Source organism: Pyrus communis, chromosome 17 (genome assembly GCF_041283825.1).
Source record: "Pyrus communis isolate YQ-2024b chromosome 17, ASM4128382v1, whole genome shotgun sequence".
NCBI lineage: Eukaryota > Viridiplantae > Streptophyta > Magnoliopsida > Rosales > Rosaceae > Pyrus > Pyrus communis.
This window is the reverse complement of record NC_142581.1, coordinates 7,584,698-7,610,503: the sequence shown is the minus strand read 5'-3', so window position 1 is coordinate 7,610,503 and position 25,806 is coordinate 7,584,698. Positions and strand designations below refer to the sequence as shown.

At 36.9% G+C, this 25,806-nt stretch overlaps 5 protein-coding genes, 1 long non-coding RNA gene and 1 pseudogene across 6 annotated transcripts; 5 read left to right on the top strand and 2 right to left on the bottom strand.

Annotated features, from left to right (window-relative positions):
- Positions 1-2,005: 2,005 nt before the first annotated feature.
- LOC137749165 (threonine--tRNA ligase, chloroplastic/mitochondrial 2) lies at positions 2,006-6,343 on the top strand. The gene is made up of 8 exons (XM_068489277.2): positions 2,006-2,475; positions 2,947-3,093; positions 3,193-3,340; positions 3,779-4,032; positions 4,153-4,530; positions 4,623-4,931; positions 5,147-5,347; positions 5,762-6,343. Exons 1-8 carry the CDS (start codon positions 2,164-2,166, stop codon positions 6,020-6,022), a joined length of 2,010 nt encoding a protein of 669 aa, XP_068345378.2. The 5' UTR covers positions 2,006-2,163; the 3' UTR covers positions 6,023-6,343.
- An 842-nt stretch (positions 6,344-7,185) lies between these two features.
- On the top strand, positions 7,186-8,915 carry LOC137749167 (exopolygalacturonase-like). The gene is made up of 3 exons (XM_068489279.2): positions 7,186-7,396; positions 7,530-7,841; positions 7,946-8,915. Exons 1-3 carry the CDS (start codon positions 7,265-7,267, stop codon positions 8,702-8,704), a joined length of 1,203 nt encoding a protein of 400 aa, XP_068345380.2. The 5' UTR covers positions 7,186-7,264; the 3' UTR covers positions 8,705-8,915.
- Positions 8,916-11,506: 2,591 nt separating this feature from the next.
- On the top strand, positions 11,507-13,378 carry LOC137709149 (exopolygalacturonase pseudogene; annotated as a pseudogene).
- A 149-nt stretch (positions 13,379-13,527) lies between these two features.
- On the bottom strand, positions 13,528-14,128 carry LOC137749170 (uncharacterized). Its single transcript, XM_068489283.2, has one exon. The coding sequence runs from the start codon at positions 14,026-14,028 to the stop codon at positions 13,606-13,608; it is 423 nt and encodes a 140-aa protein (XP_068345384.2). The 5' UTR covers positions 14,029-14,128; the 3' UTR covers positions 13,528-13,605.
- Positions 14,129-14,635: 507 nt separating this feature from the next.
- Positions 14,636-17,774, top strand: LOC137749166 (protein GAMETE EXPRESSED 1-like). Its single transcript, XM_068489278.2, has 6 exons — positions 14,636-14,694; positions 15,403-16,530; positions 16,627-16,753; positions 16,845-17,031; positions 17,128-17,275; positions 17,364-17,774. Exons 2-6 carry the CDS (start codon positions 15,467-15,469, stop codon positions 17,623-17,625), a joined length of 1,788 nt encoding a protein of 595 aa, XP_068345379.2. The 5' UTR covers positions 14,636-14,694; positions 15,403-15,466; the 3' UTR covers positions 17,626-17,774.
- Positions 17,775-21,091: 3,317 nt separating this feature from the next.
- On the top strand, positions 21,092-23,005 carry LOC148689350 (uncharacterized). The gene is made up of 3 exons (XR_015958347.1): positions 21,092-21,427; positions 21,505-21,735; positions 22,483-23,005. It is a non-coding gene; the product is annotated as an uncharacterized LOC148689350 (long non-coding RNA).
- A 743-nt stretch (positions 23,006-23,748) lies between these two features.
- On the bottom strand, positions 23,749-24,636 carry LOC137749173 (uncharacterized). The gene has a single exon (XM_068489287.2). It carries the CDS (start codon positions 24,430-24,432, stop codon positions 24,064-24,066), a length of 369 nt encoding a protein of 122 aa, XP_068345388.1. The 5' UTR covers positions 24,433-24,636; the 3' UTR covers positions 23,749-24,063.
- Between the last annotated feature and the right edge of the window lie 1,170 nt (positions 24,637-25,806).

Here is a 25,806-nt window from a genome sequence, read left to right as displayed (position 1 = left end):
ATAGACACAATGTATCGTAGAATTCAATTTTTCAAAACCCAAAATGAAAACCCAATCAAACAATCATACAACATGAATGTGAAGTAAAACTCAAACATTTTCCTTTCGCTTTTGCTCATGCGTATTGGTGTTTTGATCAATAAAAATCAAAAGCTCACGCATGTGCTTTACAAGCTCTATCGGCATTCTTACATTTGGCTTGAAAAGAGCTTTCATTTTCAACTTTTTTGCCATCATAGGAGATTTTCATTAAAAACTCCTCCTACGTTTCTTACTTTGCATTTAGAATTGGACTTGAGAATGTTAGGGTTTAAGAGGAAGGCAGGAAGAGAGAGAAGAGATTAGGAAATTTTAGAATCTGCAATTCATAACTGTTTTTTTTTTTTTTTTTTTTTTTGGTTGAGAAAGAGTTGTTGGAGTCTACAAATATAGGAACCGTTGACAAAGGGATCCACTGGTTAATCAACTCGCGACACGTGGAACCTAGAGGCATAGAAAACTAGATATGGATTGGATTTACAACTACTGCAACCAGAAAATGGTAAATACAGGGCTTAGAATGCAAAGCGAAAAGGGTAAGAAGAAGATAAAAATAGAGGAACATTTGTTTTTTTCGTTGGATCGGTACTTTTTTAGCTTAAAATGTACAAGTTAAACAATGATTAAGAATGTAGGATTATCAACTTAAAAACATTTTCCATAATGTTGTTGTTTTAGGATTTGGGTTAAGTTCTCTATGTTTTAGGATTTGGGTTAAGTTCTCTATGTTGTTGGAGATATAAGATAGTACATAACATAAAGTGCGACAATATATCGTTTTTTTTTTGGAAAAACCCTAACTGTCATGAATTGGTCTCCAAACCCTAGTTAGACTTACTTATTTGCCCGAATTGGTCTACAAATCTAGTCCAACTTGGAGATGGTTCAAGTCGAACCCTAGGGTTGTAAATCGGCATGACTTGAGTTTGCATTGGGTTCGATTCGTGTTTGGCTTGTCGATGCTCACTCATGTAAGAAGCAAGTCAAGTTTATGTTCGACTAGATAAGAAACAAGCTAAACTAGATTATTGGTACGTTTGGCTCATAAAGCTTGTGAGTAGTCACAAGACAACTCAAACTAGATTCCATTTAAGGAGTTTAATTGGAATAGAAGTTGTTTAACACATGTCCACATGAGATGATGGTATCCGCTACAAAGGACCATTTTCAATTTGGCCATTTTTTTATTACGACGGAGATTGATATTATGTCTCCACTGTCTTCTTTTGTTTCTAAAGATAATATAAATGTGGTGACAAGCCTTCCATGGGCTTCCAACCCTAAAGACTCAAAAATGAAAGAGATGTTTATGCGAATATCTTAATCTAGTATGTTTGAAAATGTTGTTTTACATGGTTTATGTTTTATATTTTCTATTAGTAATGTCAAGTTAATAGTTCGAAATAGCTCAGTTCGGTCCGAGCTTGAACTTTTTAAGCTCACTCGAGTTAGGCTCCTATAACAATTGCAAGTAAAACAAACTAACCTGAGCTTGAAAAAATAAAAATTAACAAGTCAAACTTGAAAATTGCAATATTCAGTTTAACTAGACTCGTTTATAGTCCTATAAAAATCAATATCAGGCGTGTAGCCATTTGATTCCTTAATTTTTGGCTGTCTTTTTTGACAGCAAATAAAAAAAGAGTTAAATATATTTAATTTAATTTTTTTTAATGCATGGATCGCATTAACAACCAATAGAATACAAACTAAAACTAATTTTGATTATTTTTTTAATAGTTAATGTAACTCTAAGCCCAATAAAATAATAAAATAAATATTTGACACATCTATTGAAAAGGAAATTGTTATTGGCACTCCAGAATTCTCATTCTACACTCCAAACTTTCTATATTTAGAAAGAAAAATACAAAGGATATAGAATATGATTTTTAAAATGTCAATAACACTTTCCATTGAAGAAATTTTTTTTTTTTTTACCACATCAGTTATCAAATAAAATTTTGATTTACTGTATTTGACATATCCTTTAAAAATGTTATAAGGCGTCCGAGGGACAAAAAACCGAAAGCCAAGCCTTCACCACAAACGAAGTCACTCTCACTCACCCTCCACCGTTACACACGAACCCAATCATAATTCTGAAATCCAAACACAACCCAGATGTTAATTCTTCAGAGAATGGCAATGGCCACTTCTTCTTCTTCCTTCCTCTCAATCCCTCTCCTAAAGACCTCTTCTTTCCTTTCCCCAGTTAAACACTGCGCTTCGCCACTGAGCTCCGAGTTCAGGGCTCTGTCCCTCTACGGCGGCAGAAATGTAGTCTCCACCTACTCGGCGATGGCCACGGATGCTCAGGTCTCGATCCAAGACGACAAATTGAAGGATGCCCAGATGGAGGTAACTGATAAGCCTGAGAAAGTCGTGCTTCCAACCAACGAGTCCTCCGAGAGCCTCCTCAGGATTCGACACACGGTATTTATTGAAATTTCATAGCTTTTGATTGGATTTGTGATGTGTTATGTTAAATTGAAGTAGGAGGTGCTTTCGTGGCGAAAATTTGGAATTTTTAGGTTCTTCGGAGCTTTCTGTTTTTGAAAGTTTGATGCTTTTGTTCAACTATTTTCAATTCTATGTTACTAATCGTCACCTGATTCTGTTGTGAAGAATGAGGAAGTGAGGTAGAAGAAAATGAGAACATAACTTTTCGGTAATTTGAAATTTGGTCGAATAGGACCTGGACAAATGGGTGTACAGCAGTAGATAAGCTGGAAGATTTTTCTATCCTGTTTTTGGGAATGTGAGAAGATACATGGGTTTCTGTATTTTGATAAAGTGTTGAGGTCGAACTATGTTAATTTTTTTCTGAATTTCCTCGTAGTTTGGTATTAATGGTGCCTTTTCCGCTGTTATGATGATGAACAATTTATATGTGTTTGACTGCAGTGTGCACACGTGATGGCCATGGCTGTTCAAAAGCTCTTCCCGGATGCAAAAGTGACAATTGGTCCGTGGATAGAAAATGGGTTCTATTATGATTTTGATATGGAGCCTTTGACGGACAAAGAGTTGAAGAGAATCAAGAAGGAGATGGTAAGTGGAATTTCTGTATAAGTTATCATGTTTGTATCAAAGTTTTGGAACCAATAACTATTGAAAATTATTCGTGAGCATTTCTTTTGTGATTTGTAGGATCGCATCATTGGTAGAAACTTACCACTCATAAGAGAAGAAGTTTCAAGAGATGAAGCTCACAAAAGAATAACCGCTCTCAACGAACCTTACAAATTGGAAATTTTGGAAAGTATTAAAGAAGATCCCATTACCATATATCATATTGGTAAGGGTTTCACCATTTTCAGGCTCAATATAGTATGGAAGGTGATGATTTAATGTGCAGGAACTGTGTGTAAATGATTTACTAATCAATAAAACTCAGCTATTTATTTTATATTTTTATTAGCTACACAAATGAAATGTACAGTGTTTGTGTCGAGTCTTAAGATGGAAATTTAGAGGAAGGAAAAAGAGAGGGTGGGGGTGTGCTCAGGGAAAACAATGTTGTTGGTGCTCTATAAAAATGAGTTATTGATATGCAGATCGAAAAGGAGACTAATTTGAAGGTGGGAGGAACCTTTTGTTTTAGCTAACCAAATTATACATATGTTTATACATATGCATGCTTGTACTGGGATTTGATTGTGTTTTGAACTAGCATCCTGTCATATGAAACTGCCTTTATGTCATTATTCCTCATAGTATGCCGAATTCTTCATAGGTGATGAATGGTGGGACCTATGTGCGGGGCCCCATGTTGGAAAAACTGGAAATATTAACAGAAAAGCTGTCGAACTTGAGTCTATTGCTGGTGCCTACTGGAGAGGAGATGAAAAGAAACCGATGCTGCAGAGGATCTATGGCACTGCATGGGAGAGTGAAGATCAATTGAAGGCATATCTTCATTTCAAAGAGGAAGCTAAACGTCGAGATCACAGGCGCCTTGGTCAAGTTCTTGACCTGTTTTCTATACAGGTACTCAGAATTGCCCTGAATCTCTTTCTGCTGTTTACGCAGATTTATCAGTTAGCAATCCCATTATTTGTAATTATGAGGATTCTTGCATTGAACATTTTCATTGTTGAATTTTCACAGAATGATGCTGGTGGGGGTTTAGTGTTCTGGCATCCAAAGGGTGCTATTGTGAGGCATGTAATGGAAGATTTGTGGAAAAAGATCCACATAGAACGTGGTTACGATCTGCTGTATACTCCACATGTTGCAAAGGCGAACCTTTGGCAGATAAGTGGTCATCTGGATTACTACAAGGAGAATATGTATGATCAAATGAATGTTGAGGATGAACTTTATCAGCTTCGACCGATGAACTGCCCCTATCATATCTTGGTTTACAAAAGGAAGCCTCACTCATATCATGAATTTCCTATTCGAGTTGCTGAGTTGGGAACTGTATATAGATACGAATTATCTGGAAGCTTGCATGGTCTTTTTCGTGTAAGAGGTTTTACTCAGGTATGGTGTTCGTATTTGCAAACTGTGAGTCTATAATCCTAGGTGTATGAAGTGGTTTTTTTTTTTTTTTTTAACCTCGGGACCTTTTGCAGGATGATGCCCACATATTTTGTCTAGAAGATCAGATCAAAGATGAAATTAGGGGTGTCCTAGATCTTACCGAAGAACTTTTGTTGCAATTCGGCTTCAACAAATATGAGGTCAATCTCTCTACGAGGCCAGAGAAAGCTGTTGGAGATGATGATATATGGGTGAAAGCAACATCTTCCCTTAGAGATGCTTTGGATGATAAAGGTTGGAGCTATCAAATTGATGAGGGTGGTGGTGCCTTTTATGGTCCAAAGATTGATCTTAAGATTGAGGATGCCCTTGGAAGGAAGTGGCAGTGCTCAACTATACAGGTTAATCCTGAACTCATGACGGGATAATTCTAATGTGTGCTTTGTTTTTTAATTGGTAGTCTCTTCGTCTATCTCTGTATCACTTTGCAAAATGTTCATTGGAGATTTAAGCATCTTTTTTGAATTGAGCGAATTACATGGATTTGTTTGATGGACTAAAGCCACTTATTATTTTTTTACATTGTTTGATCTTTTGTATTTCCCAAATTGTACAGGTTGATTTTAACCTACCTCAGCGTTTTGACATAACATATGTTGACTCAAACTCTGAAAAGAAGCGGCCTATCATGATTCATAGAGCTGTTCTTGGGTCATTGGAGCGGTTTTTTGGGGTCCTTATAGAGCATTATGCCGGGGATTTTCCATTATGGCTTTCACCAGTACAAGCTCATGTTTTACCAGTTACTGACTCTCAGGTTTGTAAAGCAGTTGCACGTTTAATGTTTCAATTAACTCATGGTTGCCCCATGAAATTTGCATGGCTCAACTTAAATTGGATTACCTTACCTTTTCAATTTTCATTGATAAAATGGGTCTAGTTTTTCATCCATCCCATGAGCGATTGTTCATACCATTACTTGTATACTTGTAATTCATTCGATTTGACATCTTTTTTGAGGGTTTACCCTCCAACCCTTTAGAAGTGATGGATCCTTTGAAAAGATGACAGAATTTGTGCATTGTGTGATGTGCAAGCGAACCTGCAAAGGAGCCATTCAAATTTCTGTAGACAAGCAAACCAACCTTCGATAAATGTCTTTTTTGTTTAGTTACTATTGAGTATGAGATGATTATCTTTGCACTAAAGCAAAAATTTGATTTTTATACAGCTTGATTACTGCAAAGAGGTAACCAACAAACTGAAAGAAAATGGTATTCGTGGTGAACTTTGCCAGGGTGAACGCCTGCCGAAAATGATTAGAAATTCAGAGATGCAGAAAATTCCATTGATGGCTGTTGTTGGTGCCAAGGAAGTTGAAACTGGCACTGTTACAGTAAGATCCAGGTTTGGTGGCGATCTTGGCACCATGCCAATTGATGATTTTGTCAGTACAATCAAGTCGGCCATTGAAAGCAAAGCGTCAATTTGATGTGCTTGCAGTTGGCTAAAGCCGAAGGGTGGTCTTCCTGTCAATTTGGAAAGATGTCTAGTCACTGGGAAACACAAAAAATGAAACAGATTCGATAGCGGAAAAGCAATTTTGTTGCAGTTGTACTTTACCAAAGCAGCATTGTACCAATTTATTGTTTAGTCAGTGCCAATATTGGTCCATCACAGTAGAGGTTGAATCTGAGATAGTTTAAAGTCGGTATCGACGCAAAATTCGTTACAGGCTGCATTTGCCACTTATATTTGTATATATTCATAGACGGAAGGCACTAATGTCAGCCAGAAGTTCATTGACAGTTTACCTGCCTTGCATTTGAAATTGTGTGGCTTTGATTAACCAGCAGAGAAGATCGACTCTAATTAACTGCTAACCAAACAGCAACTAATTACAGCTATTAGCAACCCAAAGCTGGCCATTATAATCCAACCACTAAGATCTAGACACCTGTCTCATTTACAAAAAGCCACTTGGCTACCCTATCTATCATAGAGAGGGGAGGGGGGGGGGGGGGGGGGCACACCATTGTAGCCAACTTGGCGAAGTCCAGTTTTACAACTCTCTCCAACCTCATCATTGGTGATGTGTGTTTCCAACATTATTTTCAGATGTCCAAACCCTATAGCACCAAGGTGACCACTCAAAACATCGAATTTTTTCGAGTAAGCTACATTACTACATTTTTCATATCATATTAGTATCATCTTTTTAATAGAGGTAGACCTACCAGCACATATAAGTCTGATCTATATTAAGAAGATGTGCAAATACGATATGAAAAATATGATAAGAATGTCATTTTTGAATTTTACATCTTAATATAAAACTTCCTAATTAATGTGCACTGAATGCGATAAATGCATTAGTTAATAAGGTTTATCTTAGATTAGAGGCCATAAGCTCTTCCACACACGTAAATTGTCATAAAAAGTAAGACATACATTTTTTGACATGTGAATGGTTTAGAGGTATAAAAGCTTGTTAGCAGGTAAATTAAGGAACCATGACACCTAAAATTGAGTTAAAATAATCATCACAAAAACATGAGGACGTCAGAGATTAGTCCACATAAAAATTAGGTCAGGATTTTGTGGTTTTCAGCTCCCTTTACTACACTATAAAAATCGAACCCCTTGAGATTAACTAATCAAATCAATCTTAATTAATTCGAGTACTAATCAAGTTATCAGAAGCTAAAAATTTGTAACACAGAAGAAGTCTGACATGGGTTCGAAGTTTGTTCTTGGAGCTACATTCTTTTTGTTCCTGGTAGCACTCTTCATAAAAGCCAAAGCTGCAGATATTGATATCAAGAAGTTTGGAGCCAAGGCTGATGGAAAGACAGATGACAGCCAGGTACAATTTTCTGCGCGTTTTGGTTCCGTTTGCGTTTCTTGTCACATATCTAGCACATTTATTATATATGTTATCAGACTGAATATGAACTGGACTTTTTAGCACATTAGTGATGTTTCGATTATGATTTTAGGCTATTAATAGTGCTTGGAAAGAAGCCTGCACATCTGCTACGCCAAGCACGGTTGTGATAGCGAAGGGAAACTACATGGTTGGTCCAGTGAAGTTTCAAGGACCCTGCAAAGCACCGGTTAGCCTTCGGGTTGAAGGAACCCTACAGGCTCCGGCAGAACCCGAAAAGCTCAAGTCACAAGATGGGTGGGTTATTTTCCAAAACATTGATGGGTTATCAGTCTCAGGAGGTGGCACTTTTGATGGGCAAGGTTCAATTGCTTGGTCCAAAAATGATTGTGCCAAAACTGGCAAATGCAACTCGCTTCCTATTGTACGTTTTTTAATTTTATCTCCACATTTTCTCAATGAGTAATGCTATTTAGACACCCAAAATTAACACAATTGCTAACACACCTTCTTTTTCCTTGAACGCAGAGTTTAAGATTAACTGGGCTTACAAATGCACACATTCAAGACATAACATCTACGAACAGCAAGTTGTTCCACATGAATATCTTGAACTGCAAAAACATGACTCTTCAACATGTGACCATCAGCGCCCCTGGCGAAAGCCTAAACACCGACGGAATCCACATTGGTAGGTCAACGAACATCAACATCACCAGCGCAGAAATTCAAACTGGTGATGATTGTGTCTCCATTGGTGATGGAAGCCAGCAAATTAACATCGAGAAGGTGACGTGCGGGCCAGGCCACGGCATTAGCATTGGTAGCCTAGGCAGGTACCACGATGAGCAACCTGTAAGAGGGGTCACAGTGAGAAATTGCACCATAAAAAACACTTCCAATGGTGTTAGGGTTAAGACATGGCCTGCTTCACCTAATGGTGTGGCCTCGGATTTGCATTTCGAGGACATAATTATGGAAAACGTGACTACTTCCCCGGTCCTTATAGACCAAGAATACTGCCCGAATGGCCAATGCCAAGCGAAAATGCCGTCACGGGTTAAAATCAGCAATGTGAGCTTCAAGAACATTAGGGGCACCTCTGCTGATCCTGTTGCTGTCAAGCTTGCTTGCAGCAAAGGCATTCCATGCCAGAATGTGGAAATTAGTGACATTAATTTGACATGCAATGGGAAAAATGGCACCTGTACATCGGTATGTTCTAATGTGAACCCTACTGTGACTGGCAAAGTTATTCCACCTGCTTGTTCTGCAAAGACTTCTTAATTTTGGATCAGTTAAGGAGAGATAATTGCATCTCAAAGAGATGATTGGGGAAAAAGATAGTAGTAGGAATAAGATGAAATAATCTGCAGGCGCCCCTTCATTTGCTTAATGGGTGGTGAACTACATATGCAGCGGTGTAGATATCGTCTTTATGTGCTTGTATATTGGTTTCATGTGTTTAGATATTCATTGTATATTGTAATTGTTGAAATTTTTGGATCGCTGGGCCTGACTCACTCTAACAACATCGATACTGTCCTCACCTTTACCACCTGTCTAATCCGTCAAGTGTGAGGTTGTACCACAAAAGGCGTCGGTATTAGTTATAGTGGGGTAATGCTATTTAAACCCCTTGGTTTCTTTTCACCACCCCCTGTATTAGTTATAGTGGGGTAATGCTATTTAAACCATGCTATTTAAACCCCTTGGTTTCTTTTCACCACCCCCTGTATTAGTTATAGTGGGGTAATGCTATTTAAACCCCTTGGTTTCTTTTCACCACCCCCTGCAGATGTGGGACTTTAACACTCCCCCTCATGTGTAACCTCATTTAGAGGTCGGCTCTCGGCTCCCGTTGGGCTCACTTGTTTTCAATGGAAGTCAGCGGTCGTCTCTATATTAAGAGTTCAGACTTATTTCCTTATGGGTGACAAGCTCATTGGCTTGCACAGGCCCGCACCATGGGCTCTGATACTATGTTGAAATTTTTGGATTGCCGGACCTGCCCCACTCTAACAACACCGATATTGTCCCCACCTTTACCACTTGCCCAATCCGTTAGGTGTGAGGTTTTACCACAAAAGACCTCGGTAATAGTTAGAGTGGAGTAATACTATTTAAACCCCTTGGTTTCTTTTCACCCCACCGATGTGGGACTTTAATAGTAATTACCATTTATGACGTTCGAGTTGTTGGAATATGATGCTTCTTTGAATATCATGCTATATAGTGTCTCATTTTGTTTCTAATAAATGTCTTTTTATTTAGTTTAATAACCAAACAAATTAACGAAGGGAGGAAACAAGAGTTACCGAAAAAAAAAAAAAAAGCAAAGGAAATTTGGTTCTCTGAAAATAAGCCTTATTTCACCGATCAACTTTCTCTTTAAGAACACTATTTGAGCCATAAATAAAAACAAGGCTTGTTATGAGGTAAATCTATTTTATTTACACAAAGTGGTACGACTCCGGTCCATCAACTTCGAAGGCTAATTTTGGGGTCCCATATTAGGGCACAGATGGCCACCTCTTATCATCCAAACCCATCAGAAGGCTCATACAGGGTTCCTTCCGAAGCGCATCTGCCATGAAAGCGACCATATCCAGGAATTTCTCTGCCCCTAAATGTCGATGAACACGTTATCCGACAAGCTGATGTCACCGCAGCAATCATGCGAAATGCCATACGACACAGCTGAAGATCGGGAGGGAAAACGCACTCTGTTAATACACCACTTTTCCTCCCACGTCTCATTCTTTGACTCTCAAGATAACAAAAGACACAAGTTAAACACTAACACAAAATAGTCTATGACAACAAGGCCTTGTAAATTTAATGCACAGTAAATCACTGGGCTACCCAGAGCCACTTTGTAAAGTTGTCAAACTCAGTATAGTGCAGTCACTGTCCCTTGCCTTCGATCGGCATCAGCGTAGGCCCGGATCTCCTTCAATACCTTCAGAGCCGCCGAGGTCTTCTCAAACCCCTCAATGGAGTCGTTAACGATCAGGGGCAATTCTGGAACAGTCTCTATTTTATGCCTGCGAGCCATAATCAGAGACGGCATTGCCGAAGCGGCGATGGCCGAAACGGACGGCCAAGTGCTAATATTTCATTGAGATATTCCCCTAAATGAAGCCTATACACCTTAACCTAAAATCAAAATTGGCTTCTTGGTATTTTCTCAATTACTAAACATTATATTGTTGACACTTAGTACTACGATCTAGTAGTATTTCTATTCACTTGTAGGTAAAAGGTTTAGCCCACCCCTTTCCCTTAGTGTCGATATTAAAAATTATATTGTTCTCAACTTAAATTCCTTTTTTTTTTGTACGAGGATGAAAGCATATCTTAACCCTCCGAGGGATGAAGCACTTGACATTTTAACTGAAAATTTTCTTGTTTCAGCCTCAACAGTTCTTTAAAGGTGGACATTTTCTAAGCAAATTTAAGGGGTGGTATTCAACTCGGATTTTGAGGAATTTTAATTATTTTAATAAAGGTATTCAATTAAGATTTTCAGTGATTCTCTAAAATTTAACGTGTATCCAATCAGGATCTAAGGATTTTAAGAAAGTTTATAACATTTCAGGTGTGTTTAATTAGGAATTTATTTTAAAGATCTTTAAATGGTTAAGGAATTTGAGATTTATGAAGGAATTGAATCAAGATTTTACAAGAAATTTCTACATGTTAATTAAACTCCATCAAAATCTATAAATTTATAAATCCATCAAAATCTCTCAAACTCTCACCCCTAAAGTTTGAAAGCAAGAAAACTTTTTTCTTGTGAGAGGAGAAATAACGCTTACCTTGTTCTTTAAATTTTCTTTTACGGCACAATATTTATCCAGATTTCCTTATTCCATTTTAGGGCACAATTTTTTTTCTTCATAATTTCCGTTCTATACCCTTAATTCCAGTAAGTTATAACATTCCTGATTCTATAAATACAGGCATTTTTCCTTCTCCCAAATCGCCTCTTTGCATGAATGAACTCTACATTTCAAAGTTGCAACGAACTGTGAAGTTCAGATAGCATGCAAATTGAGCGGCTCAATCTCCTGTCGCTCCAACCTAATGGGTACGTCTGCATGATCTTATTATGTTCTTTAGGGTTTAGGGTTTATTTTGACTTTCACCAATATCTCGATGCAAAAAGTCAGAAGTTTTTTCTGAAATTTGATTCCGAATGTCTTTCCCCGTCTAAAACGTTAATCCTTGTTCTAGTTATATATGATATGAAATTTATGGAATTGAAAATAATTGTTTTATTTATTTTTTAATGCAGCTGGATATTGGATATTGGCGTTCTTATTTTTAGCATCCATTGCTAAAGCCGAGGTCTTTTATGTGACAAGTTTAAGATATCGAGGAAATTCGAAGGGTGACATTACGCAGGTTGTGGCTAACGCTTGGAGAGATGCATGTGCATCACCATGGCCAGCCAAAGTTATTATTCCAAAGGGGGAATATTATTTAAGAGGAGCTATCCTTGCAAAGCTCCGATTGAGATTCAAGTTCAAGGCTATTTGCGTGCCCTTCAAGACAGCAGCCAACTCATTCAGCAGGGCACTTGGGTTCGATTTCAGCACGTTGACAGGCTCACGTTGTTTGGTGGTGGAACTTTTGATGGCCAAAATAATTGCTACAAATATAAGAAGTGCAAATCCACTAAAGCCATCGTAAGTTATTTATAACGATCATTAGACGTTTAGGGGAAACAAATTCTGCATACATTTTTCGCTTCCTGCACATCTCTTTGTTTATTTCTACTACTTGATTCTTTTTTTATTTATTCAACCTAAATGCCAAAAATAAACAGATGTGTGTATGAGGAAAAAAATACATATGTGCGAAAAGTACTTTTTTATATTAATTATTTTTTGTATTGTTAGTACCACAATATGCTAATCTTTTTTTGAAAAAAAAAAAAGGTATGCTAATCTATTTGTTTTTCTAATGTAGAATTAATCTGATGTTTGATTTTTTCACCAATTCCATAATCAAGGGTATAAGTTCACTTGATAGCAAATATTTCCACATCAATGTTCAAGAATGTCGCAATGTCACACTACAATACTTGACCATCACAGCGCCGGAGGACAGCCACAACACGGATGGAATTCACATCGGGAGTTCATTCGGGATAACCATCAAGCACACGACAATTGGAACCGGAGACGATTGTGTTTCTGTTATTGGTGGGAGCAAAAACATCATCGTGACCAACGTTATTTGTGGACCGGGGCACGGCGTAAGTATCGGAAGCCTAGGAAAGTACCCAAATGAAGAGCCTGTAACTGGAGTCGCAGTGAGGAATTGCACTCTGAAATACACACAGAATGGCGTGAGAATTAACACATGGCCGGGCTCCCCAACATTTACGACTGCCTCACATATTTACTTTCAGGATATTACCATGGTAAATGTTAATAACCCTGTCTTCATAAACCAATATTACTGCCAATCCGGGACTTACTGTAAACAAGTTGATCCATCCAAAGTCAAGATCAGCGAAATTGGCTTCACCAACATCAAGGGCTCATCTGCAACCCCAGTTGCAGTCAAGCTTTAGTGCAGCAGAAAATTACCGTGCGAGAAGGTGTGGTTAACTGACGTTGATCTCACATACAGTGGAAAAAAGGGCACACTTACCTCTCGATGTGCTTATGTCAAGCCCTCTATTACTCACGTGCCAGATGCTCTTGCTTGTGCTAACTGGTCCTATTCACCGACTCCAAGAACCAGAAGAAATTTCACCAACGTTCTCACTAGATAAATTGCGTCTTGGTTTTGTTGTTATGATATCGTGTAAGACTGTAAGAGGTAGAAAATAGCTATTGTTAGGGTTTAGTTAAAGTCTGTTTTTGGTATTGATTTATGGTTACATTGGTGCGCCCGACCTAATTAAGTTTTGGAGGTCTGTGGCGAAATTTGCAAACCCTTTGAACGCACTGTAATTTCTGCTTTAAAATAAATAAAGAAAATCCATTTTTTTTTTTCTACATATGTTCTGCTTAATTTTTAGCTTAGACTTAGTAGATTTTGTTCAAAATTAATTAAAACAAAACTAGAAATAAGCAAAAAGAATGGGGAAGGACACCAATAACAAAACTAGAAATAAAAGCAAATATAGAAAACTCTCCTTTAATTCCCCCATTAAATGAGAAATTAATTCAATGAGAAGAGATCTTGAGATTGAGGGACTTCTTATTGATCCATGCCTTCCAGGTCCGACCACTACCTTTGCGAGTAATTGCTGCTGCTGCAGGTGTTTCATCGTTCTCCATCTTCACCGGCTTCTTGTATAGCATAAAGTTACGAACTCCTCCTTGTGCTCCAATTGTCTCCCACGGACTCAGGCCATCAGGTCTTGTGTTGGGGCAGTAGAGCAGGAAGTCATTGATATTGGAGCCGAGAACCGGAAGGCGTCCCTCACGCGCATAGGATTTCAAGGTGGCATCGATGACGGCAGCAACAAGCTCCTGCTCGTTGACAAGGAAACGGATCGGGCCCGCACTGCTTACCACAGTGACGCTGATCAAGAGCCGGTTGCCCTTGGCGATGTTCTCATTCTTCCTATTTTTGTCCAGCAACATCTTCGTCGTTGTTTAGTGATCAAAATTAAAGTAATACAAATTTGACAGGCGGCGGCAGTTAATGGTTTAGGGGTCGAGGCCGACGCAGCGGTAGTACCAGCCTTCCTTGCAGGAGTCGAAGGAAATCAGGAGGACAGCACTGGGCATGAAATTACAGACGCTTATAATTTCCACCATTCACAAATCACAACTTGATTTGGGTTTTTATAAGCGCCCAAATGGATAAATACACATATTTCCGAACTCCAGCGGAATAAGGAGGACCGAATAACAATACACGCGGCAGACCCTTTGGACAAAAAGTAATATTTCCCAACTCCAACAGGTTACTTATTTGTATTTTTTATATTTTCTTTTTGATGCCGTTGCTTTTCCTTGGATCGCAAGTCTTTACTTTAAATCGCGATGTTTTCCCGGGAGAATAAGGAGTACCCATCAAAACACTACGCGGCATTCCTCTAGCGGACCCAATACAGAAACTGACCTTTTTTGTCCTATTTCCTGACTCAAGCAGTTTGATTATTTTATTTTATTTTGGGTCGTTTCCAAAAAGACAGCATCTCCTCCCTTATAAATATCATACACGTTTCTTTCTCTGAAAGTCACCATTGCATGTAACCCAACAGTCCAAAACGCAAGCAGAGCGACTCCTCTTCGCGTTCTCAAGTAAGTCATCTCTCTCTCTCTCTCTCAAGTTGTGAACTTTCGTTTTCTGTTTTGCATACACTTCTAAATTTTCATCATCCGATTGCATAGATTTCAAAGTTTTGTGTGATTTTTCCCAGAAATTTGATTGTTTTGATTTCACCCTTTGAGGGTTTTGGCCTGTCTCCTTTTATGCCATTAAATAATTTATTCTACAAGAGTAGTAGAAGAAGGTGAAAAGTATTAGTCTTTGTTTTGTTTTGTTTTTTTTTTTTTTTTCTTTGATTATGTTTCTGCTTAGGAGGACTAAATCATATTAGTTGAATGTCAATTTTCAATTTAAAGAAAAAATTTGAACTGATGAAGAGGCCTAGTTCAAAACGACATAATTAAGCACATATTGCCGGGCTATCAAATTCGAAGGAAATGATTATTTTTCATTTAGTAGGCTATGTGGTGCTTATTAGTTCTGCTGGAGTGAATATGTGAACAGAATTCTGAACGCAAAAATTATGGTAATCAAATTTACGATCACCTTCTTTTCTCTGCATTGGCTTTTCCTTTTCCTGTTATCTTTCTCTTTCAATGCATTCTAAATACGGATTTCATTGATTTTTATTACATTTTTTCCAACTCTGCCAATTTTTGTTGAAATCCGCTAACCTTTCTACTTCTGGCAGCATATAGTTTATGGTTCTTTCCGGTACTTATTAGGGTTTTGTAATGCAGGTTACCGGATATTTGAACTACATACAAATTTGAAGAATATCTTTTGCTAGGAAAAGAGGCTCAGATGGGACAATGTAAGTCTCTTCTTTTCCTCTTGATCTTCCTAACTCTCTCAAGGTCTGGTATGTCATGGTTTTGGTCCTCTTCTTCTGGCAACACTGGCAATAATCCACCGCAAAATCTGCAAATATCTAGTGATATCGTTGCCGAGTTCTCCATGGATTCTCTCAATGATGAAAAAGGCACTGAACGTGTCAACAATGCTAGAAGAAAACTGGTGGGCGTTAATTCTTGTTGGCATGATGCTTATAGAGGAATATTTGGAGCATGCTCAGAGATGGCCGCGGATGACAATGATAAGAGGAAGAGATTTGCTTGGGATCTTAGCAATTGCTTTCAAAAGGATTCTGGAAGAAGCCCTTTTCCCATGTGTCGCGTAGGCTCTCCTATGAAATCTTGCCTTGAAAAACTGGACAATGATGCTATTCACACATACCGCGGATTCTATTTAGAAACCAATTCCATTTGCCATCAGTTGCAGTCTGGTATTTTCAGGCATCAGACGGAGAAATTGGTGAATGATTTGAAAAAATCATCTGATTATGCAGAGAAAAAATTAGTGAACATAGCCGAAAAGGCAGATATGTTGTTAGAGGGCTCGAAAGATATACATGATTCTTTGACTTCAATCGATGAACAAACACAACAAGTGGCTCAGACTTCCAAGAATGTGAGTGATCACATTGGTGAGATAGTGAAGCAGTCAGAGGCGGTGTTTGAGCAGTCCAAGAAAATTGAAGCCTCCCAATTGGAATTGCAGATGGGGCAGCACAAAATGAAGGAAAACTTGGAAGCAGGGATGGTAATGGTTCATGAATCTTATCACATTTTAGGTAAAGGAATACTCAGCTTGCAGGATGAGACTAATGAAATAGAGAAGAAGATAGGTGTAGTTGGAGAAGCCATGTCTTCAAAGATGAGCAAGTTGCAAAGCAAGGCGGACGATATTGGGAATGTAGCTGATATTTCCTTGGAAAGGCAAAAGGAACTTCTACATGGCCAATCTGAAGCGCTTAACGGGCTTCAGTCACTGACTAAATTCCAATCCCAAGCTCTAAAAGAGAGCAAGTAAGGCATAATGCACTGGCCATGTTGGTGAATAGATTTTAGACATTATCAAGCTGTATGTTTTAATGTGGTTAATAACATATTTTAAATTTGCAGGGGAATATTGCAGCAGTTTGCTACATTAGGCCGTGAAAAACAGGAAGAGCTTCTTCGAAGCCAAGAGAAGATTCAACGAGCTCATGACCATCTAGTCGAAAATTCAAAGACCATATTGGAAGCTCAGGTTACTATTTCTTTTTGTTGCACTCTAATTAGTCCAGTCTTTGTCATAATTTTATGATTAACGTAACAATAATTTATGTTTATGTATACAGGAAACTTTTGAACAGAAGCAGGCATCCATGTTTGTTGCTTTGGATAGGCTATTCGCCTTGCACGACACACTGCTGGTGGAATCGAGGTCAATGAAAGCAGTATTTTTCTATTTCATATCAATGCTTGCCATTTATATGTTAACCAGCACAAAGCAAACTTACCCAGTGAGACACTGGCTTTATTTGTGTAAGTATATCATTCATTAATCTATCGTATGTATTTTTAACTAAAATATATTTCGTGATTTTGAACTAACTTGTATGTGAACATTTTTTGTTGCAGTTCTATGCCTTACATTCCTGCTCGAATTTGCAGTCCTTCGATTTGCATCAAATGGAATAGAGCAACGGACTCGGTGGGATAGTGGAGTTAGGAACGTTTATGTGCTGTATGCTGCCCTTCACTTATTATATGCTTGTTGGAAATACAAGTACGTGAAAAGAACTCATCAAACCTAAAATTATCCAGTTGATTTTTTATGATTTGGATTTAACATGTCTCTGTGTTGAAAATTTCAGGGACTATGAAAGGCTAAACTACGATATGCTACAAAACCTAACAGAGGAGGTTATAAGCTTGCGAAAAAATGCAGATCAGTTTTCCTGGGAATCAGATGATGAATCTGACTGGTCTGCATTCGTTGACAAAGACATATCAGACGGCATTGAACACCTGACGGATTCAAACCATTTCAAAGAAGAAGTTGGAGATAATTTACATGCAGTCTCTTCATATACTGGAAGATATAATCTACGCAGTCGCATTCGCAATCGTATCTGATCTGATGTTAAAATTTGTTTACCATTTTCTTGCTAAGAGGTTGAGAACAACATTATAATGATTTGCCAATTTGGATCATGCAGGACTCACTACTGATTGTCCTAATATTTTTGTAATTGTATATGTAAATCATCATTCATTATCATCAACAATATCTAATATTTTTTTTTACAAGATATTAAAATGGATACTAGAATTTTATGATTGAAAATCAGTTGAGAAAATTATCAAGGATCTTACAATCTTGGAAATACAAATAAATCGTGCAGGACGTGAGTAGCTAGTCGATTGATACACTATAATTGGGTGGATTGGCAACTTACGTGCCATAACTGTCTCGCAAAATTTGTCCCACATTGAAGAACTTCTAATGAGTCAAAATGGAAAAACATAACTCATAATATTATTTTACCTTTTTGCTTTTATGTACGTAAGTTTGATATGTAAGATTCACTGTCATCAAATACATGCACATCTGCTTGTACCATACAAATCCAAATCTAGTGATTAACAGAAGAATCCTTCACCACTTTTGGTAATTAAAATATTGGCTTTGGAATTTGGTTTGGCTAAAGCCTTGAAATCGAATATAGCACAGATACTGATACTGACATACCATAATCATGATTAAAGCACAGCCAAAACCAACTAATCAGAGTGTCGGCAGGTGCATTTACAATTCAGAATCCTTAAGTGGACAAAAATGTCACCAACAAAGGCAGCAACATCATAATCTTTGATGCCACCAGCCACCGTCGAAAGTAAAATTTTGATTAAAAAAACAAGCAAAAATAAACAAGCTTATTTAATTGTATTTTTCATCAGGTACATGTAGCTTAATTGGTCATTGTCGAGACTCAATTATTTCCATCATTCCATGATAATCTACTTTATTCCCCATGTCATTTTCAGTCTGTATAAAAAGTGTGAACAATTGGTGAGATAATTGGAGCTCATAGCACTTCGAAATCGTATTCATTAAGCAAAAGATAAGATAAAATTAAAGTACTTTCGTTGCATGTTGTTTTCTAGTTAGTGATTATTAACGATGGTATATTTTTCTATGACAGTTACTTTTTGAGCATTGTATTGGTTCCTCTCGATATGCTTTCTGATTTTTCAACAAGTTGATTGACAAAAAAAAATGCTATGTTTATGATTCTCTCTTGATGGATTCAATATGTGGTAGTTAAAATTTTGGAATTTTTTTTATATTTATATATCAATACTATTTTAATTTTACTTTAACATGTCACAAATTATCTCACCATAATGAAGTATCACTCTAACCACCTAATAATAGATTCTCATGTGTTCTCGATTTTATACAAATATGTGCTTACGTTTGGTTGTAGGCACATTTTCTCCACCCTGGCCAATAGAGATATTTGTTTAATTTCTAAAATGTTTCTAGTCACCTAGCTCCACCTACCAAGCATATAGTGAAACCAGATTTTAACCATTAACACTATTGAAAGAGTAGCATACATGAAAAAGATCAACAATTCTTATACACAACTACTGAATGTATTTTTCATATAAAAAAGTGAAGTTTTACTCGTTTCCAGAAACGTGCAAACATTTTCTTTTCCATGCTTCAGCCAATATTTTTGTTGACAATAATGTATAGGTAACCTATCGAATTAAGAAACATATTACTTTTTAATGCACACGTCCATCTAAATGGTGCACATCCTTTTGCCCCTTATTCTCTTAATAAAAGAAGTTACCACAAAATTCGCAGTGACAACTACTATTCTTGGATACAATTCTCAGTGTGTACTTCATCAAGAGGAGTAATTTAAATTTGGCCACTCATTTCCTATTTTTGTATGAAATATAATATACATGTCGGATATACGACAAGAAATTTCACCAAACTCATCACAGATGTTTCATAAAATTAGACTTTTTGTGTGGCTATGAATGAATAGATTGATCATCAAATAACGAAAAAGAAAATCTTAAATCAAATGATTTGTTAGGATTGCATTGTGACCACAACTGCACTAGCTAGTATAACATGAATTCCCACAATTCCACAATACAAGTTACGTACAAAGGTTGGGGTAGTTGACTCTATCCTTGTTTCCCACTAATTATGGTCAAAAACCAAGCCACATTCTTACTCTCTTCCCCTCTTATTTGGGATTTTGAACACAATTTGACATTGTTCCCTCATCATTACTCAATCGTCAAAACAAGGAAAAACAAGGTTATGGGAAAGGCATAAATATTTGTCAAAGTAACACATGATGTGGTAGGTTTCCATCAAGGGTCCGTATTGGGGGACTTCTTGTAGGGGTCGGTATAGTGGGGCTTCTTGTATGTAAGACTGGAATTTATTCCCATATCTTGGACCAGAAATTGATGGGTTGGGCAAAGGATCATGCTTTTTCTTGGTTCAAATATAAAGAATTCTCATTTTTTATGTTCTTCTTTTACTAAAGAAATATTGGTAGTCATCTTATATCACTCATTCTTTCAATTAGTTTTTCATTAAGGTGAATTTTTTTATATGTAGATAAAAGAGTAAATTGTAGCTATAGTCCCTTACCTTAACTCAATTGGAGCAATGGTCCCTTAATTAAAAATCCAGTACCATTGGTCCCTCAACTCATCAAAGCATGCAGTTATGGTCTCTCAACTAAAAATCCATTACCATTGGTCCCTCAACTTTAATTCAACTGGAGAAATAGTCCCTTAACTTTAACCCAATTGTAGCAAGGGTCCTTCCAACATAACTCGTTTTGACAAAATTTTTGACGTAGTTGACGAAAATGACCATAATTACACACTTTGATGAGTTGAGGGATCCTTATTATATAAATGGTTATTCCAACATAACTTATTTTGACAAAATTGATGAAAATGACTATAGCTACACATTTTGATAAGTTGAGCGACCATTACTCCAATTTAATTAAAGTTGAAGGACCATTACTACAATTTACTCGTAGATAAAAACTCTCTGCATGTCCTAATACAATATATACGCATAGAGAGTTTTCAAACCCATGCCACCTTACTTTTTTTTTTCTTTCAATTTTCTGATACCAATTGCAACTATTATGAGGACCTTATGAGGACCAACTCCATCTCGGCACAAGATTTTATTGATCAAAATCTACCGGTTCAAATTCTTTCGCAACTTAAAACACTTTATTCATACCCCTCTTAATTTAGCCCGTTCTTCTTTTGCCCTCACAAATCTCACCTATTGCTTCTTTTTCAATATCCTTCCTCATCTTAGCGAGAGATTTTTCAATGTAACCGGTAGACGGAGTGGTACATCATGTGTCATTGTACAAATAGTGGAATATGTGTGTTAAAAAGTTAATAACTTAAAAAATAAAATTTCTCACTACTTCTATTAAAACACGTAGTGTACCATTTGTATTCATATAACAATTAAAAATTTCTCCATCATAGGAAATCAAAAACAAAAGTTTTCTCTCTTCCCGAGCCATCCGTCTCTCCTTTGAAAGCAAAAAAGGCTAGCCTGCTACCTCTATAGCCACTGGCCTTTAGCTATGGCTAAATCCTCCTAACCCTTCCCTCCTCCCTTTCTTCCCCCTCTCCCCTATCCAAACCTTCTTCCCTCCCTTCCCATCCGCTCTCTGATCCCACACCACCCACTCTTTCTCGGCCTTCACGTACTTTTCTCCCCCTCCTGTGTTTCTCTCCCACCGTTTTGTGAGCAGGTTTTCCATAGATTTCAGTCTCATACCCGACCATGCCCTCTTACGGTTTCTTCTTTGAGTTGGTACTTGCTTTCATGGTGTGGGATTTGTGTTTGCAGGTAGGTTCGGATCCACCGTCGTCAGCTCATTTTTTTTATGGTAGTGACACTTTCCTCGACTGATTTTGTGCCTGCAGCGACTAGTGCACAGATCCGGAAGCTCTTCTCTGTTGTGCTTTTCATTTTACTGGCCCCACCACAATGTGCGTTTCGAATCTCGCAACTTCGGCGCTTGGTGCCATCGGATTTGGCGACGCCGTTGTCTTATTCGACTAGATCTTGGGTGCTTAACGGATGGAAACCGGAATCTCATTAGAGCGGTGAAGTTGCAGGTGGCTTTGGCATGAGTGTCCTTGTTCTCCATTGAGGTGAGTTGAGCAATGGTTCCCTTCCCAGAGTAGTGTGGTTGTGTTTTTACCTCACCTTGTGAGTGTTGTGGTCGCGTTGTTATGATAGCTAGATTGGTGTTCGGCTTTGAGTGATGAGTTATATGGTCTCATTTATCAACGATGATTTGATGTACGTTGTTATGATAGCTAGATTGGTGTTCGGCTTTGAGTAATGAGTTATATGATCTCATTTATCAACGATGATTTGATCTGATTTCGCTCAACTGCGATGGCTTTATGTGACCTCGTTATTGGGCGATAATGTGACTGCCAATATAACTTTGTTGCATCTATTGTTTATTGTGACAGATCAACACTAGTGGCGATTGTGTGTTTGTACTTTGTGGTAGTCTTTTAGGATTTACTCTTTTTTGTTTAATTGTGCAAATTCATTCTAGATCAATTTATTAGTCACTGGAGCAATGTACACAATGACACCCTTATATTTGTTTGGGATGATTAATTAATGGAATACCATTCCATCATTTCTTGTTAAAATAATTTCGTTACTCATATTGTTTTAAAAGGTTATGCAAAAATAACAATTTTCTTTGTATGATTCGCAAGTATTTCATCAATCCTTTATTGATTGCTTCTTTTTTTTTTTTTTTTTTTCCCTTCTTGTGAAATTTTGTCCTAATAAATTGCAGAACACAAATGAATTTATAGGCTGCCTATTTGATTTGATTTTGTTTTATTTGATTATGATCATCTGGGTTCTTGCAGTAGAAGCATCTGTATTTGAAACATGGCTTCTCCAATCCTTATGAATAAATGAAGTTGGGAAGGAAGTTCAAGGGTTGCTGATTAAACGAAGAGCATAAGATGTTTTAGTTGGAAATAGGTTTATAGATGTTTTTGTTAAGGATATGTTTTTATGCCAAATCTGGAGAAATGAACGAAGCTGTCAAGGAATTTTAATGTGTTTTTATTTTCTTCATATTGGTTAAAGAAACAAACATGACAGAAATCGGGAAAGTAAAAGAAAAATGGGTTCTTCAAACAAAACGGGTCAAAATTAAAAAAAGAGTGTAAATATAGGTTGTAAAAGAATTTGAGCCGCTAGATCTCATTGAATAATTCTTATGGTTAGTATATAGTTGGTCTTCATAGGTCCTCAAAATGGGGACCTTAGGTGAGCATTACTCCATAAAATATGTTGATGAATTATTAATTGGACCTCAAAAATTTAAGTCGTTAGGAAAATAGACAATATATGTTACAAAGTTTTTCTGTGTTAAATATATCATTCCTTAGCAAGTGGTGGATTGTTTTGATGGTTATGATTTTTTTTTTTCTTTCTACCCACTGGGTTCAGGTTCAAATCCTCATGTCCCCTTGTTGTAGATTAGTATAAAATATCGCTTGTTTTACAAAAAGAAAAAAAATTGTCATTTTAAATCAATTAGTGTAAAGTAGTACTCGTCAGAAAACAAATCCATTAAAGAATAAAAAATATTAAAAACTTATCGACGATTGAAACCGTTTGTATTTTATATTCGCAAAAAAATGACTTTACCTTATATCTTTATATATCAACTTTCTCCCTTAAGTATGTGGAAGGCCCATGTGAATATAAATATATAAGCACCATCATTTGAAATTAATAAAGAAGTAAGAGGGGATTGAAGGTAATTTGATTCCGTTTTTCACCTTTACAACCAAAGTTTAATTTGATACCATGTTTTCTACCGAAAAAAAAATTTTGATACCATGTTAACCAATAACTCAACTCATAAAAAATTTGAACTATATGAGCCAAGAAATGGTTAAAAGCTAATAAATTCCCTCCTCCACACTCAGCAATCAACCAGTACGAACGTACAGACAACAAAGTGCATGCCTTTAATTATCTCTTAATCTCTTTAATGGTTTAGTAAACAAAATATTTCAACAATATTGTGTTATGCATATATATTAAAACTTATTAAGGTAAAGTAATAATGTCAACACAATCGTTGCATTTGAAAAGGTTCAAGCCAAAATCACCAATAATATAATTACTTTTGCTCCTTGACATACATGACTAAATAGAGTACTGAGGGAGAATCAAATTAAGCAGCCACACCATGCCATATTATTCATAAAACAAATTAACGCTGAATTATACTTTATTTATATATTTATGTATGTATATATGTAGATGTAGTACTTCACCAACATATCTTTGATAAAACTACGGGAAACACTTCTACATGGATGGTCATCTAAAAGTAACCATGATCGATCGATCGTTTGCCAATCCATGCAAGTAGTACTGCTGCAAAAAAAACAGGATGATCTACAACCATTGTCACATTCATTTTTTCACATCAAGATGGCATAGCGCATGCTGTCACTTACCATTAGTTGATTCATCTCCGTTATCTGGGAAAACTCACCAGATGCCCACACCCCATCAGCACCATGAACATGATGAGGTTGAGAAAAGCAAGAAATTGCAGAAAATGGCACGAGTACAACGCTATACAACACTGAACTAAACCCCTTAATCCAACGTATACGCAAGGATGATCTTCGATCCACGTGACGATGATCATGGTGAGCTGGAAAAATTGGCAATCCTGCTGGTGCTGGGTTCCCTGCTCCAACATTTACCATGCTCTCATCTGCTACTCTAGGGCTTTTCCTTATGTTGTGGATATTTTGCCTCATTGTTGTTAGCATACTCCTCATCTCTCGAATCACCAATCGGATGCCGAATTGCTTGATGGAATAAGAAACTAATGAACAGATTTTGGTGAGTTTGGTGAATTGAAGGGAAAGGGTTTTGGGGAGGCCAAACTTTCTATGTGGCTTTTGATAATGGCATGGTGGTGGAGTTGCTAGTGCTAGTGTTTATCACAAAGGGTTTATGTCTGAGTGTGCCTTTTTATAAGGAACTTCACATTCACACATATTTATTTACCTATTTTTGTGGGGTTATGTAATATCAAGGCCAACATTTCCACAAAGCTGCCTAATTATATAACATTATTACAAATTAAAGCCCCTCCTGTTGTGCTGATTTTGTACACATATTTTTAGCATATACAAAAGGAGAGAATTTTTTATTTTTGACACTCCCTTTACAGTTCATTTGGTACAAAACTGAGGGCTGAGGAGGTCCCACATGTGTGCATATGAAGCTTGAGAGTTGAGACACAAAAAGGAGTTACAGATCGTATCAAAAATCAGATCATGGTGCGGTACCAATCATTTTATGATGAGAGAATTTCAACCATTTGATAACTACTGAACTTCAAATATATATTCTCTCTTGGATACATATATAACACCCATGTATCACGACGGATGATGCATAACTAAGGAAGTCTACTAGCTATCAATCGGGTCCCAGGTTTGGACTATGTAGGAGAGAATCAAATACTATAATTTTTTGTGTGACAAGTCTAATATCATGGCTATCATAATAACAATATAACTCAGTCTTTTAGAGCATTTTTGTAGGAGTTAGCAAAATTTTTCTTTAAAAGTATCATTTACTAACCCATATATTGGACATTTTTATGCTAGTTTAAAAATTTGTCACACCAACCTAGCTACTCTTTAACTAACTTTTCAAATTTTACCTTTCACTATAAAATATTAATATCTTAACTTTAACTTATTTTGTGGAGCTCAAATTTCATTTTCAAACTTTTTACCAAACAATACTTTTGAATAATATATTGCAGGACCCAATTTGTTAACTTGAAGAAGTACAAGGTCAGTAGCTAATTCTTCAATTTGCTAATTGGGTCTAACTCCGCTGCTAATGTGTTTTCCCTATTTGGCATAGCAAATTTAACTTTGATAGTCAATTCCTACCTGTTGGAGATAGTTTACAGGTGTACTCAACATGCTTAGTAACCTAGCTATAAATTGGTATTGTTGCTAAATAATTACTTACAAGAGAAATGCTAGCAACCTTTTTATTTGGATCTTTACTTTTTTTTTTTTTTTTGCTTATATTCTTGTCATGTATTGTTGCTCACCAAATAAATTATCCAAGACATGGGAAATTGTTCAAAACTTAAACAACAAAAAACTTATAGAATTCAACCATTA